At 40.2% G+C, this 13,007-nt stretch overlaps 1 protein-coding gene across 1 annotated transcript in view; it reads left to right on the top strand.

Annotated features, from left to right (window-relative positions):
- The first annotated feature begins 5,629 nt into the window (after nt 1–5,629).
- LOC124010048 (suppression of tumorigenicity 18 protein-like) overlaps nt 5,630–13,007 on the top strand; it is a 67,061-nt gene continuing 59,683 nt past the window's right edge. Inside the window, exons 1-3 of the mRNA XM_046322376.1 lie at nt 5,630–6,113; nt 6,483–6,568; nt 7,996–8,152. Coding sequence (XP_046178332.1) covers nt 8,002–8,152 — 151 coding nt within the window. The 5' untranslated portion in view covers nt 5,630–6,113; nt 6,483–6,568; nt 7,996–8,001. The remainder of the gene's footprint in view (nt 6,114–6,482; nt 6,569–7,995; nt 8,153–13,007) is intronic.

Raw genomic sequence — 13,007 nt, 5'->3', positions numbered from 1 at the left:
ATGGTGTTTTCCCCCACCAGTATGACCAATTGAAAAATGACAAATAGACAAAGAAAATGTGTAACGTTTTGATAATAGCAGTTGTTTCAGAAATCATTGGTTTGGAAATCCGTGTAAGTTCCCACAAGCTATAAAGAAAATACATTCTTATTTGATTTAGAATTTCTGCTTTTGTGGAAGGCATTAGCTAACGTGGCAGTAGTGTTGGCATGCTATGGCAGGAAACAGACTTCAAAAAGGCTTCAAATCAGGACCCAAGAACGGTGCGGCCCTCATGGAGGAGGAAGCGCACCAACATCACTTTCCCAGATCACAGCAGGGAGCATCGCAGCTCTCTGCAGAGCAAGCGCTCAATAACCGTGTGGGTCTAGGGGTGTTTTAACAATGTTTAGCTCTATTTTCTCCATTTAGCATAAGCCTGTTGTCACATTTGGACAGCTTCTTCATAAATGAATGGTGTGATTCCTACAATTTTTTTCGGGACGGGCCTGAATGAGAAAATATGCGACACAACACAGTATTCGATGATACCGAGGTGGCCTGGCACCCACCAACCATGTGCACTGGACAGGCTCTTAGTGTAAATGTTTACGACCCCCCTCTGAGCTTGGAGCTGCTTGGAGTCACTTATCAGGCTAAATGGGATTTTAGCATTGCCATGTTAACAGTCAATGGCTTAGGATTGTGCTCAAACTACTTCCATTGATTCCACCAGTATTAGTTTAAGACTGCTAGCTCCCTCAAGCGTCTCTCAACACTAGCTATATTTACTATCACACCACATAGACTTGTCTATTCAAGTCAATTCGATGGGCAAGTGACGATGTCATGCTTATGGGTCCTGTCCCCTAACCCTTTGAATGGGCTTGATTATATCATCAAATTCATGAAGAGGCGTTTTTTATTTTATTCCTGGAAAACCATGTAGACCTTGTGCTACTCCAAATGCATCAGATTAGAGCTATACCATACAAAATATTCAACATCTCAAGTAGTTGTGCAAGGTGAATAAGGACCTAAAAATGGCTAGCAGGGAAGAAAGTGTTGTCTGTCTAAATAGACAGGTTGTTCTCTGTGTGTGGAGGAGCATCTGAAGACAGTGGCTGTCTAATACAGTATTTGTCGGCCGCAGGAGTAGGAATGAAAAGGAAAAGAAAATGACTGCAATGCAGGAACTTTAAGTTATTTATAGAACCATACAAGGAACTATACAATAAGTGTTGTGTTATTTGTAAAACCATACATCTGCAGTAATGTGCAACCTGTTTTTCCAGAAACATCCAAGAAAACATTTTAAAACGTGATATTAGAGATTGGAAAGCTACATGCATAATAACCAGAATGTTAGCTATGCAAAAAATAGTAATAGCTTGTCATATTGAATTGATCTCATGAATACCATCAGTGCAACAAGAACGATCTTGACTCTCAGCTCATGTATGAAACAACAATAATCATCAAAGATACTCCAAACTGTAAGAGGCAAGGGATAACCAACCACCCCTGCCTTGAAATGGCATAGTCAAAGGATTCTTTCCTCCAGGCATTTATTCACCTGTCATCATGCTATAGAAACACTTAATGTTGTAGAGAGTTATAGTGACATATCAAAAAGATTAAGTGTAGACAGGACACACAAAGAATGTCATATTTAGTGTTAGATTCTATCCTTTGTTACTCATCTCATTCAAGATCATACATACGTTGCGTTAGATTTTTCCGCATCTTTGACACTATACATTAGATAGCGGGGCAGCAAATAAACAAGTATTGTTCACGGAGTAAATATGCACTTAAAATGGTGGATAAATTAATGGGAATGCATTATAACAATCTTATTTTTGGGAAATCCAAATGAAAAGAGTCTGTTGAAGAACACCCAGTGGCATCAAGAATGCTGAAATATCAAACCAAGGAGTGAATTGACTTAATGCCATCACATTTCCCCCTATTCATGCTATAAGAATGGGGTTTGGGAAAGAGATTAGGTTATACATCTGCTGTCAGAGACTGTAGAGACCAAGCAGAGAACTTCACCGAAACAGAATGATGATCAAACAGACATGCCTCCTATCTTCTCCTTTATTGTCCCTTCTTCCCTTCTTTCATTCGACTACAGGCACAAACCCAGATTTAATTCCTGATGAAACAAGTGAGAAATATGAGGGAGTAAGCAGCAATATCTGGATCTGATATGTTCTACCCACCACATGAACCCCCCCTATACACACACACACACACACACACACACACACACACACACACACACACACACACACACACACACACACACACACACACACACACACACACACACACACACACACACACACAATGTCACTATTAGTAACACATTCACATAAATATGGATATTTTTTTATTCAAACATTTTCTGTGTTGTTAGTGTAAATCTACATCTGATGACATAGCTTTGTAGGTAATTACTACCGTAGAGATAATTCACCATAGAAAGCCTGAGGCTTTGGGGCTCCTGCACTCACTACCAAGAGAGAGTGCGTAGGTTTGTAGTTGAGTAGCTATGCTGTGCCCTAAAGGCACATATGAGGCAAAGTTTGGTAAGTAACATTCTAACGTGTGGTTAACAAGATTTTTTTCTTATCTTAAGTGCAACAGAAAGTATTCAAAATTATAACTAAATGCATTTGAAGTGCTTCTCAAGTAATTTTCACATTCAGTTCAGAATTGTATGTAATCCTCTCAAATATAGAGTGAACTATTCCATTTGCAAATGAGAATAATTATTTGAATACCACAACACTGTAAATCCTATTGATTAGTGTGCATGACACTTTTTTTCCATTTCCTCCTCCAAAACAAAACCGCAAAGAAGCCAGTAAACATTACAAATCTGTTGTGTTATTGGGGTAATCTGGCTGCTTAGTAACTGACAAGTAAATTAAATCAATACAAATAGTTTTGGAGTGTCTGAAAATAGACAGTGATTTAAACTGTAACTAACAGCCATGCATTTTCCAGCTGCAGTGGCAGTGTTGAGGAAATGACACCAGCTTTGATGGGTTGTATAGCTTTTGAGACGAGTCTCTTCATGTTGCTTGCAGTCCCATCATGGCATTGTTCGGAAGCTTGTTTACCTGCTGATAACATACACTGGTGGATTCAGGAGCACCGATCCAAAATCGGCTGCCAAAGTCACTCAAGTTTCATTGTACCGCAGGAGGAGAAGAATGAACTGTTTACGCAGAGGGGAATGCAAAATGCTAAATGTGAAATCAAACTATGGGACCAATAAGGAATCATAATAACTTTGCCAAGGTTTTATTTTTAGCCCCAGTTGCAATGCTAGCGTTCTGGAAAACTGTAAAAAAAAAAAGGAAAACTGCCTGTGTGCTCTGTAAGGCTAGGTTTGGGGGGGAGGGGGGGTTATATCATTTGTACAAAATGGACAATGAAATAGCAACATTTAAGTTACTTGTGGATTCAGTTTTTGAGGTGAAATTAAATTAAATCAAAGATTAAACCGAAAATCATTTATAAATCATGCATCTCATTGGGTCTGTAGATGTTTCGTTTTAGAGAAGAAGCTATGTTTGCAGGTCAGAGGCATCTTTTTGCTTTGTATATATAATAACGTGGTCCTCCTTGAGCCATGGCCCCAGCATTGGGCCCCACACCCATCCACAGGCAGGTATCCAGGGGGGCCAGCAGGGCCCCAGACGGCCATCTATGGGGCCCAGGTGACCCTGTCTCTGGGGTTAGCAGGATTACCACTAAAGAGGGATGGGCAGAGAGGCTGAGGAGCCACTGAGTGCGAGTGTGCGAGGCTGGTGATGGCAGCTGTCAGTGGTTTGGAAGGAGAAGCCAGACAGATTGTGCGTTCTGTTGGTGCAGCCAGTTCGCCACCTGGCAGGCTTTTCCTTGTTAGAACTTCTTGCTGTTTCTGTTCTCGTCGTCAGAGAGATGGAGAGATGTTTCTTTCCCTCCTCTCTCCTCATTTGCGTTTTCATCTAGGGGGAGATTTGGGATTTGTCAAATGGTTTAGAATGCTTTTGTATGAAATTATGGAAGATATGCACTCTACGTTCTAGATTAAGTAAGTAGGTTAATCAAGGGCACTATGTCACGTCACATCTACAGCTATAGAAGTATCCCATTGATTCCCACAATGACATTAGTGATTAGCTTTCCCATGCCCATAAAACACATTACCCATTATAGCTCATTATGACAGTAATTAATCAGACATGTAGCAAGCCAGACAGACAAAACATCAGTTTGATCATTTGAATATTGCCCTCGTCATGATATGTTATTAAGAGGCATTAATTACCATTAATTAATTAACATGTGCAATAATGTTTAATGATTAATTCAAGTTATCAGTCACCTCTCCCTCCAGGCATCTGATTGACAAGATAAAGTATAACACATAGATGTTTTTTTTTAAAGGCTAACAGCCTGATGCATCCCTTATTAGTTAGTCATTCCAACATGTACTGTATCACACCCAGAATCTAGCTGTCACTTCACCATTTCCTTCTATAATGCATATGTGCCTCACACCACACTCACGTCACAACAGCCACTGCCATCTCACAAGTTGATACAGAGGGATGTGATTCAGTTCCAGCTTTTTCTAGGGTTCAGAATCAAGATGTAGCCCACCAGTCATCCACTGTGAGATGTCTACAGAAGATGTATTGTAGACTCTAAATATGTCTACAGAAGATGTATTGTAGACTCTAAATATGTCTACAGACGATGTATTGTAGACTCTAAATATGTCTACAGAAGATGTATTGTAGACTCTAAATATGTCTACAGAAGATGTATTGTAGACTCTAAATATGATGTCAATAGAAGATGTATTGTAGACTCTAAATATGTCTGCAGAATATGTATTGTAGACTCTAAATATGATGTCAGTAGAAGATGTATTGTAGACTCTAAATATGTCTGCAGAAGATGTATTGTAGACTCTAAATATGATGTCAATAGAGATGTATTGTAGACTCTAAATATGTCTACAGAAGATGTATTGTAGACTCTAAATATGTCTACAGAAGATGTATTGTAGACTCTAAATATGTCTGCAGAAGATGTATTGTAGACTCTAAATATGATGTCAATAGAAGATGTATTGTAGACTCTAAATATCTCTACAGAAGATGTATTGTAGACTCTAAATATAATGTCAATAGAAGATGTATTGTAGACTCTAAATATGATGTCAATAGAAGATGTATTGTAGACTCTAAATATGTCTACAGAAGATGTATTGTAGACTCTAAATATGATGTCAATAGAAGATGTATTGTAGACTCTAAAAATGTCAACAGAAGTTCTAGGCTTTTTAGTTCAGTTTTAACACTGACTATCAAGTAACACGTGTCTTCCAGTGGCTGAAGACCTCTACATCCACATTCAGTTATGCCTCTTAAATTCCATAACCTCATACTTTAACAGTATGAGCTATAAGCATTGTGGGGTGTTTTAGGAGGTGGCACAGGTCAGAGGAAGTTTCCTCCAAACAGTCACAGTAGGCGGAGACCATCAGAAATCGACTAGGCATTTGTAAAGAAAAAAGTTAACTAGGCAAGTCAGTTAAGAACAAATGCTTATTTACAATGATGTCCTACAGGGGCCGGGACAGAATGACAGTTTATTTTTTTAATTTTTTTATCTTGTCAGCTTGGGGAATCGATCCAGCAACCCGCTGGCCCAACGGTCTAACCACTAAGCTACCTGCCGTCCCAAAGTTTAACTGGTTACAACCTTTCCCAACCGTTCCAGGGACCACCAAATCTCCGCCAAAAGAACCACCATTTGCGGAGTCCTGGATCTGGATATATATTTTTTTACATAAAATATCGTGGACGTCAATTTTAGCAGTGAACGTATTATTGTTATTATTCTAAACAATTTGCATTGTGAAAACTATTTTCAAATAGCTTATACTACGATTAATAGTCGCAGCTGTCATTATTTAAAAAATAATAATAATGTTTTATCAACACTTTTTTGCGGACCTGCTGCAGTACCCACAAGGACCACAGGTTGGTAACCACTGAACTAGAGATCCACCATCTTTGACACAGCATACCTTCGCAACACATAGGGGAGTGACATCAAAGGTAATGTATTGATCAGAAGTTAAAGATTTCATGAACAACTTACAATAAGCATGTTGGTTGGTGTGCTAGCTTAGAAAATATGCTATGAAAAGGGCACTTCACACCAGTTTGCAAGCGAGTTAATAGCTATATAACGTTAAGGAAATACGTTAAAAATGACAAACGTGTGTGGTTGAAGTCCACAATTTGTGAAGCTTAACTATAAGATGTGAAAATATAACTTGTTAATTTGTAGTCTTCAATGTTTTTTTGTGACATGAGCTACAACTTTACAAAGCTAACTATACTACTTCTGAACACCACCAGAGGTAGCTACTGAAATCAAACTGTTGATACAATTTATCCATCCTGTTTCTTTATTTGTTACAGCTATTTTCCAAGTGACCACCACAACTCATAGAGAGACTACAGGACAAACATGGCTGTGTCCCCAAAAAGAAGAATGAGGAGCAGAGGTAAAGTGTTAAAGCCAGCTGCTAAACTGAAAAGCTCACTGTCTGTTCAAATTGGGAGGGAGGGAAGATTTTTTGCAACAGAAGTTGCACTGTTGGCCTGTTGAGTGTGGTGTCAGCCGGTCCCAGACCCAGTGGCCCTCACCGGGCTATGCTCTGCTGAAGGGAGGGAGAGTGGCTAATGGCTGGCCACAGCTCAGGACATGGCCTTGTTTGTTCATGGTCCCCCTTCTCTGAAAAGAGTTATGCTGTCTGCTTTGAATGGACAGCGTTTTTCTTTGTGTGCTCGATCAAAACAGAGGGGCAAAGTTAGTCAGCAAGTTGCATAGCTATCTGCATTCTAATTCTTCCAGCCTCAGTATCAAGTTTGGAAACAATGTTTGACACTGTGTTTGACTGGACTGGGATGCTGGAGGTAGGAGAGATTTGTTTACCTCCCCAATACTAGATGGAACTAGATTCTAATTCCGTAGTCAGCCACTTCTCAAATATATCTACTACAGTAGTGTACAGTAGCCTACAATCATCATATAACCCTCATAATATATTGCATACAAATGATGGTACAGTGAGTATAAGCTAAGTAGTTAAATATTTATATGCTTTTAATTTTTTTTTATCTGATCTATTTTCTAACAAGGTATTTGCCTCTGAATCCCTGGCACTTTTGATATTACCTGAAGGCAAATGGTACAGATTTCTACAAGTTATTTACAACAACAGCCAAGCCATTCCTCTGGAAACTAGGCTGCAGATCAAAGGATTGGTTTGATCTCTACTTAGCATATTTGTTTAACCTAGCCAGTGATTCTGAAAAGTGCACAAGCTTTTGCCGTGATATGCAGAGCACCCTTTATCTGTCTTTTTCTTGTGTTCGCTCTGGATTTAAGTACTTTCTGTATTTAAGAGACAACTGGATTTGCCAGCTTTTGAAATGTAGTTGCCCACTGCTAGCAGTCTTGGCACCCAGGGATAGATAACTAGGTACGTTCCACCGCTAATCCTGATCGGCCTTGTAATAGTATTTGTGGACTGTACAGCACTCAATTAGGGCATAATGTGCTTTTTAAAATTTCCTCTAAGTTGGATTAAATTTGAAATCATGTGCAGTTTTTGCATATCTACTGTTTACTTTTTGAAGTATTGTTTTATAGCAGTTTTATTCAGGCAATGATGCTCTGCTCTGCACACATAGATGCAAAATGTCAAGCAAAGAAACAATGTTCAAGTGCTCTAAAACAAAATATGCCACGGCAATCAGGCCATTTTCTGGAAGGCTTAAGAGAATGCATATGCACACAATGCCCTAATTCTCTCTTACTTTGGGCATGGGGAAAGATGAGCACAGGTTTATTGAGAGCCAGAAAAGGGGGCACATAACTCACAAGAGGGATAAACCTGGGAAGTCATGCTGTAAATGTGTTTTACAGGAAACAATGAAAGGAGCAGACAAAGCGATTGTGGCAAAGTCCTTTGGAATATGGAAAAGCAGCTCTCAAAGGTCCAGGACCATGGAGAAGCCGGATGAGTCGTCCGAGGAGAGCAAGGAGAACCTTTCCAGCTGCACCTGTGAGTCCCTGCGAAAAGGTACGGAACCAACAACCGATGGAGGAAAAGTGCCTCTACCTTATTTCAAATAGTCATAGGCCTATGTCTCTCGGCTCATTTTTCTTGTAGCCATTTTAATTATTACTAGCAACATTGTTTTTCATTTGACTCTCCAGCTAGCCTGCTCTTTCCAGCCAGTGAACAAACAAACAAACAAACAAACCACATTGTTGGGCAGGAGAATTCCTTTTGAGGGAAGGTGTGTCTCCAATGATACCACGCTGCCAGGAAAAAGACAAAGCAAAAAATAGCTAACACAAAAACAGTCACAGGTGCATGGGACTGAGAGAGAACCCAGTGAATGGTCACCGCAGTCCCCAGGAGGTCTTTCAGTGTAAGCCAGTGCAGTGGGTGGACTTCTGACAAGGACATTGGTGAGCAGCCAGGTGGAGTGTGTAACTGTGAATGCTCCTGTTTATTCTTTTCACATGCTAATGTACCTCCAATCTGACTTCTCTATGTGGCAAAAACTTTACTTTTAGTTTACGTTCATCCCCACTAAATATTGTACTACACTTACAAATATAAACTCAACATGCAATGATTTCAAAGATTTTTCAAAGAGTTGCAGTTCATATAAGGAAATCAGTCAATTGAAATGTATTCATTAGACCCTAATGTATGTATTTCATATGACTGGAAATAGAGATATGTATCTGTTGGTCACAGATACCTTAAAAAGAAGTGGCGCTGTGGATCAGAAAACCAGTCAGTATCTGGTGTGACCTCCATTTGCCTCATGCAGTGCGACACATCTCCTTCGCGTAGAGTTGATCAAGATGTTGATTGTGGCTTGTGGAATGTTATCTCACTCCTCTTCAATGGCTGTGTTACGTTTCTGGATATTGGCGGGAACCGGAACGCTGTCGTACACGTCGATCCAGAGCATCCCAAACATGCTCAATCGGTGACATGTCTGGTGAATATGCAGGCCATGGAAGAACTTGGACATTTTCAGCTTCCAGTAATTGTGTACAGATCCTTGTGACATGGGGCCGTGCATTATCATGCTAAAACACGAGGTGATGGCAGCAGATGAATGGCACAACAATGGGCCTCTGGATCTCGTCACGGTATCTCTTTGTATTCAAATTACCATTGATAAAATGCAATTGTGTTTGTTGTCTGTGGCTTATGCCTGCCCATACCATAACCCTACCATGTGGCTCTCTGTTCACAACGTTGACATCAGCAAACTGCTTGCCCACACAATGCCATACACGCTGTCTGCCATTTGCCCGGAACAGTTGAAACTGGGATTCATCCATGAAGAGCACACTTCTCCAGCGTGCCAGTGGCCATCGAAGGTAGGCATTTGCCAACTGAAGTCGGTTAAGACTGTGAACTGCAGTCAGGTCAGTACCCGGATGAGTACGACGAGCACCCTGAGACAGTTTCTGACAGTTTGTTCAGACATTTTTCGGTCATGCAAACCCACAGTTTCATCAGCTGTCCGGATGGCTCGTCTCAGACCATCCCGCAGGTGAAGAAGCCGGATGTGGAGGACTTGGGTTGGCGTGGTTACGTGTGCGTCTGCAGTTTTGAGGCCCGTTGGACGTACCGCTAAATTCTCTAAAACAATGGTGTAAGCGGCTTATGGTAGAGAAATAAATAAACAAATAAACAAGTCTCTGGCAACAGCTTTGGTGGACATTCCTGCAGTCAGCATGGCAATTGCTCGCTCCCTCAAAACCTGAGACATCTGTGGCATTGTTGTATGACAAAACTGCACATTTTAGAGTAGCCTTTTATTGCCACCAGCACAAGGTGCACCTGTGTAATGATCATGCTGTTTAATCAGCTTCTATATGCTCCACCTGTCAGGTGGATGGATTATGTTGGCATAGGAGCAATGGTCACTAACAGGAATGTAAACAAACATTTGAAAGAAATAACATTTTTGTGCATATGGAACATTTCTGGGATCTTTTAGTTCAGCTCATGAAACATGGGACCAACACTTTACATGTTGCATTTCTATTTTTGTTTATTATATAAATTGTGCCTTCCTGTATTATACTTACGCATAAATGCATATTCTATTCTTCTTAGCCATTTACTTTATGTTCGTATTTGATATTTTATTATGACTTACTGCAAGTAAGCTTTTTGTTGGATAGTGTATACCATGTCTATCCTGCACATACGACTAATAAAGAATGCATCTTGAAACTTGAAAAATGTAAAACATACAGAAGCATTTTGATAACTCGTTTACATTCAATGTAATAATTCATGATATGCATTGAAATTGAATTAGTGTGCAGGATGGCAATCCAGTGTTACATAAAGATTAACAGGCCTTTTTATTGGTACTGTAGGGTCTGACTTTCCATCCTTAATTGATGTAACTCTATTTTGTCCACAATTACAGTAACATGTATTTGGCTTATCAGCATACACTGTTGGCACCAAATATTTGCAAAGGGCAGATCAAATCAAATTGTATTAGTCACATGCACAGGTGTAGACCTTACAGTGAAATGCTTACTTACGAGCCCCTAACCAACAGTGCAGGTAAAAAAAATATGGATAAGAGATAAAAGTAACAAGTAATTAAAGAGCAGCAGTAAAAAATAAAATAACAATATATACAGGGGGGTGCCGGTACAGAGTCAATGTACGGGGGTACCGGTTAGTTGAGGTAGTATGTATGTGGAGGTAGAGTTAAAGTGACTATGCATAGATGATAACAACAGCGATGCGGGTAGAAGTTGTTTTAGAAGCCTTTTAGACCTACATTTGGCGCTCCGCTACTGTTTGCCATGCAGAAGCAGAGAGAACAGTCTATGACTAGGGTGGATGGAGTCTGACAATTTTTAGGGCCTTCCTCTGACACTGCCTGGTATAGAGGTCCTGGATGGCAGGAAGCTTTGCCCCAGTGATGTGCTGGGCCGATCACACTACCCTCTGTAGTGCCTTGCGGTCGGAGGCCGAGCAGTTGCCATACCAGGCAGTGATGCAACCAGTCAGGATCCTCTCGATGGTGCAGCTGTAGAACCTTTTGAGGATCTGAGGACCCATGCCAAATCTTTTCAGTCTCCTAAGAAGGAATAGGTTTTGTCGTGCCCTCTTCATGACTGTCTTGGTGTGCTTGGACCATGTTAGTTTGTTGGTGATGTAGACACCAAGAAAATTGACGCCCACACGAATGGGGGACGTGCTCGGTCCTCTTTTTCCTGTAGTTCACAATCATCTCCTTTGTCTTGATCACGTTGAGGGAGATAGGCTCGACATTCTGTTCACACGCACCACTATGTGGACAGTATGAACAGAGAAGTATGTGAATTATACAAATAAGATCATTCATTCCATCTAGGTCGATGGACCCACAATTCTGTCCACTTTACCAATACTCCACCTTGTTACTCTCACATAATTCCAACCTTACAGTAAATAGCTAACTTTAAAAGATATCATAATCTTTCATCATAGTAAAAACATGTATCTATCTGTGCATATGTCTCTTTCAAACTCAGTTTCTGGAAAGGGATATATGGTTCCTCTGTACTAGAAACATTTCCATACCTTCTAGTGTGAACTCTATTAATAGCATCAAAGGCAGCATTAACATCTGCACCTCTAGCATATTTTCTGTATAACCAACCACCACAAATGACATGATGTGTTCCTAACCCAGCTCCAACCCTGAATTACTGTGTGCTCAGTGTAATTATAAAGGAGGATTGTTGTCAGGCTATAATGCAGAATGCCAGGTACACACTGGCAGTGTCTCCCATTCCCACAAACTCACAGAGCCGTAACTATGTAGCCTACAATATGTACCCTAATCTCTAAGGTCAGCAGTAATTAGTTTAGATTTCTCCCTCTTTCTTGTTGAAACCTGAAATCAGCCATTTGTCTGCTGATACAAATAAAACATGAGGGAAATGGAGAAAGCGCAATACTTTGGTGCCTGTTTAGGTCAGGGAGATCATTCAAGATTAAGTCGAAATTGGACGTCTATCCATTTCCTTATGATGTCGGGAAATGCCTTCAAAACTGTCAGTAGGGGAAACGGTGAGAGCTATTACGGTCAAGTAGGCTTGGGTGGTGTAGATGGCTGGAGGATGGGTGTAATCCCATGACTCTGGGTCAGAATGCTGCGTGTTCAATCCCAGTGGGTTGAAGGCAAAATACCTAAAGTGTTGCTTGTTCACCCTCAATCATCTCCTTGTATTGGTGGCGGAGAGCAGGTTTATACTGAAAGAAAGACAAATTCCAGAAAAATAGGTTAAAACATTAATGAATGAATCTCCTATAGCCTGTTGACTGCTACAGCTATACTAAAATGCCCACTACATGCTCAACCTGCTTCCAGCCAAACAGTGGCGATGCAGACACTACATGATAACAAGCTAGATTTAGCAAACATTTATAAATATAAAATGGTCATCTATTTATTTTATTTTATGCAGACTAGCTATACAATTTGAAAATCTTAACAAATTATCTAAAGGATTATGATTATTTGCTGGTTAAAAATGGGGAGCTGCAAGAACATTCGATTGCACCCTCAATCTTAATGGAAAGGCAGGGTTGGGTCGTCACTGTGTAGGGTCGTCACTAGTTAACACAGCCACAAAGTCCCAAACCCCATCTATTTATACTTTTTCTCTTCTTAAAATTGCATTTTAAATCTCTTACATGTACCCTAACTTTAACCACACTGCTAACCTTAGCCTAACATTAAATTAAGAAGTAAAAGCTCATTTTAGTTCTCATAAATTTGTACGCTATAGCCAATTTCGACTTTGACTGTTTTGTTGAATGGAAACCCAAGTGTAGGCTACAGAGAAAAGCTATTTGGCTCTCAGACGACTCATGATTAGGA

The sequence above is a fragment of the Oncorhynchus gorbuscha genome, linkage group LG22, assembly GCF_021184085.1.
Source record: "Oncorhynchus gorbuscha isolate QuinsamMale2020 ecotype Even-year linkage group LG22, OgorEven_v1.0, whole genome shotgun sequence".
Classification (NCBI taxonomy): domain Eukaryota; kingdom Metazoa; phylum Chordata; class Actinopteri; order Salmoniformes; family Salmonidae; genus Oncorhynchus; species Oncorhynchus gorbuscha.
Note: the sequence above shows the minus strand (reverse complement) of the source record. Positions and strands in the feature narration are given on the sequence as shown.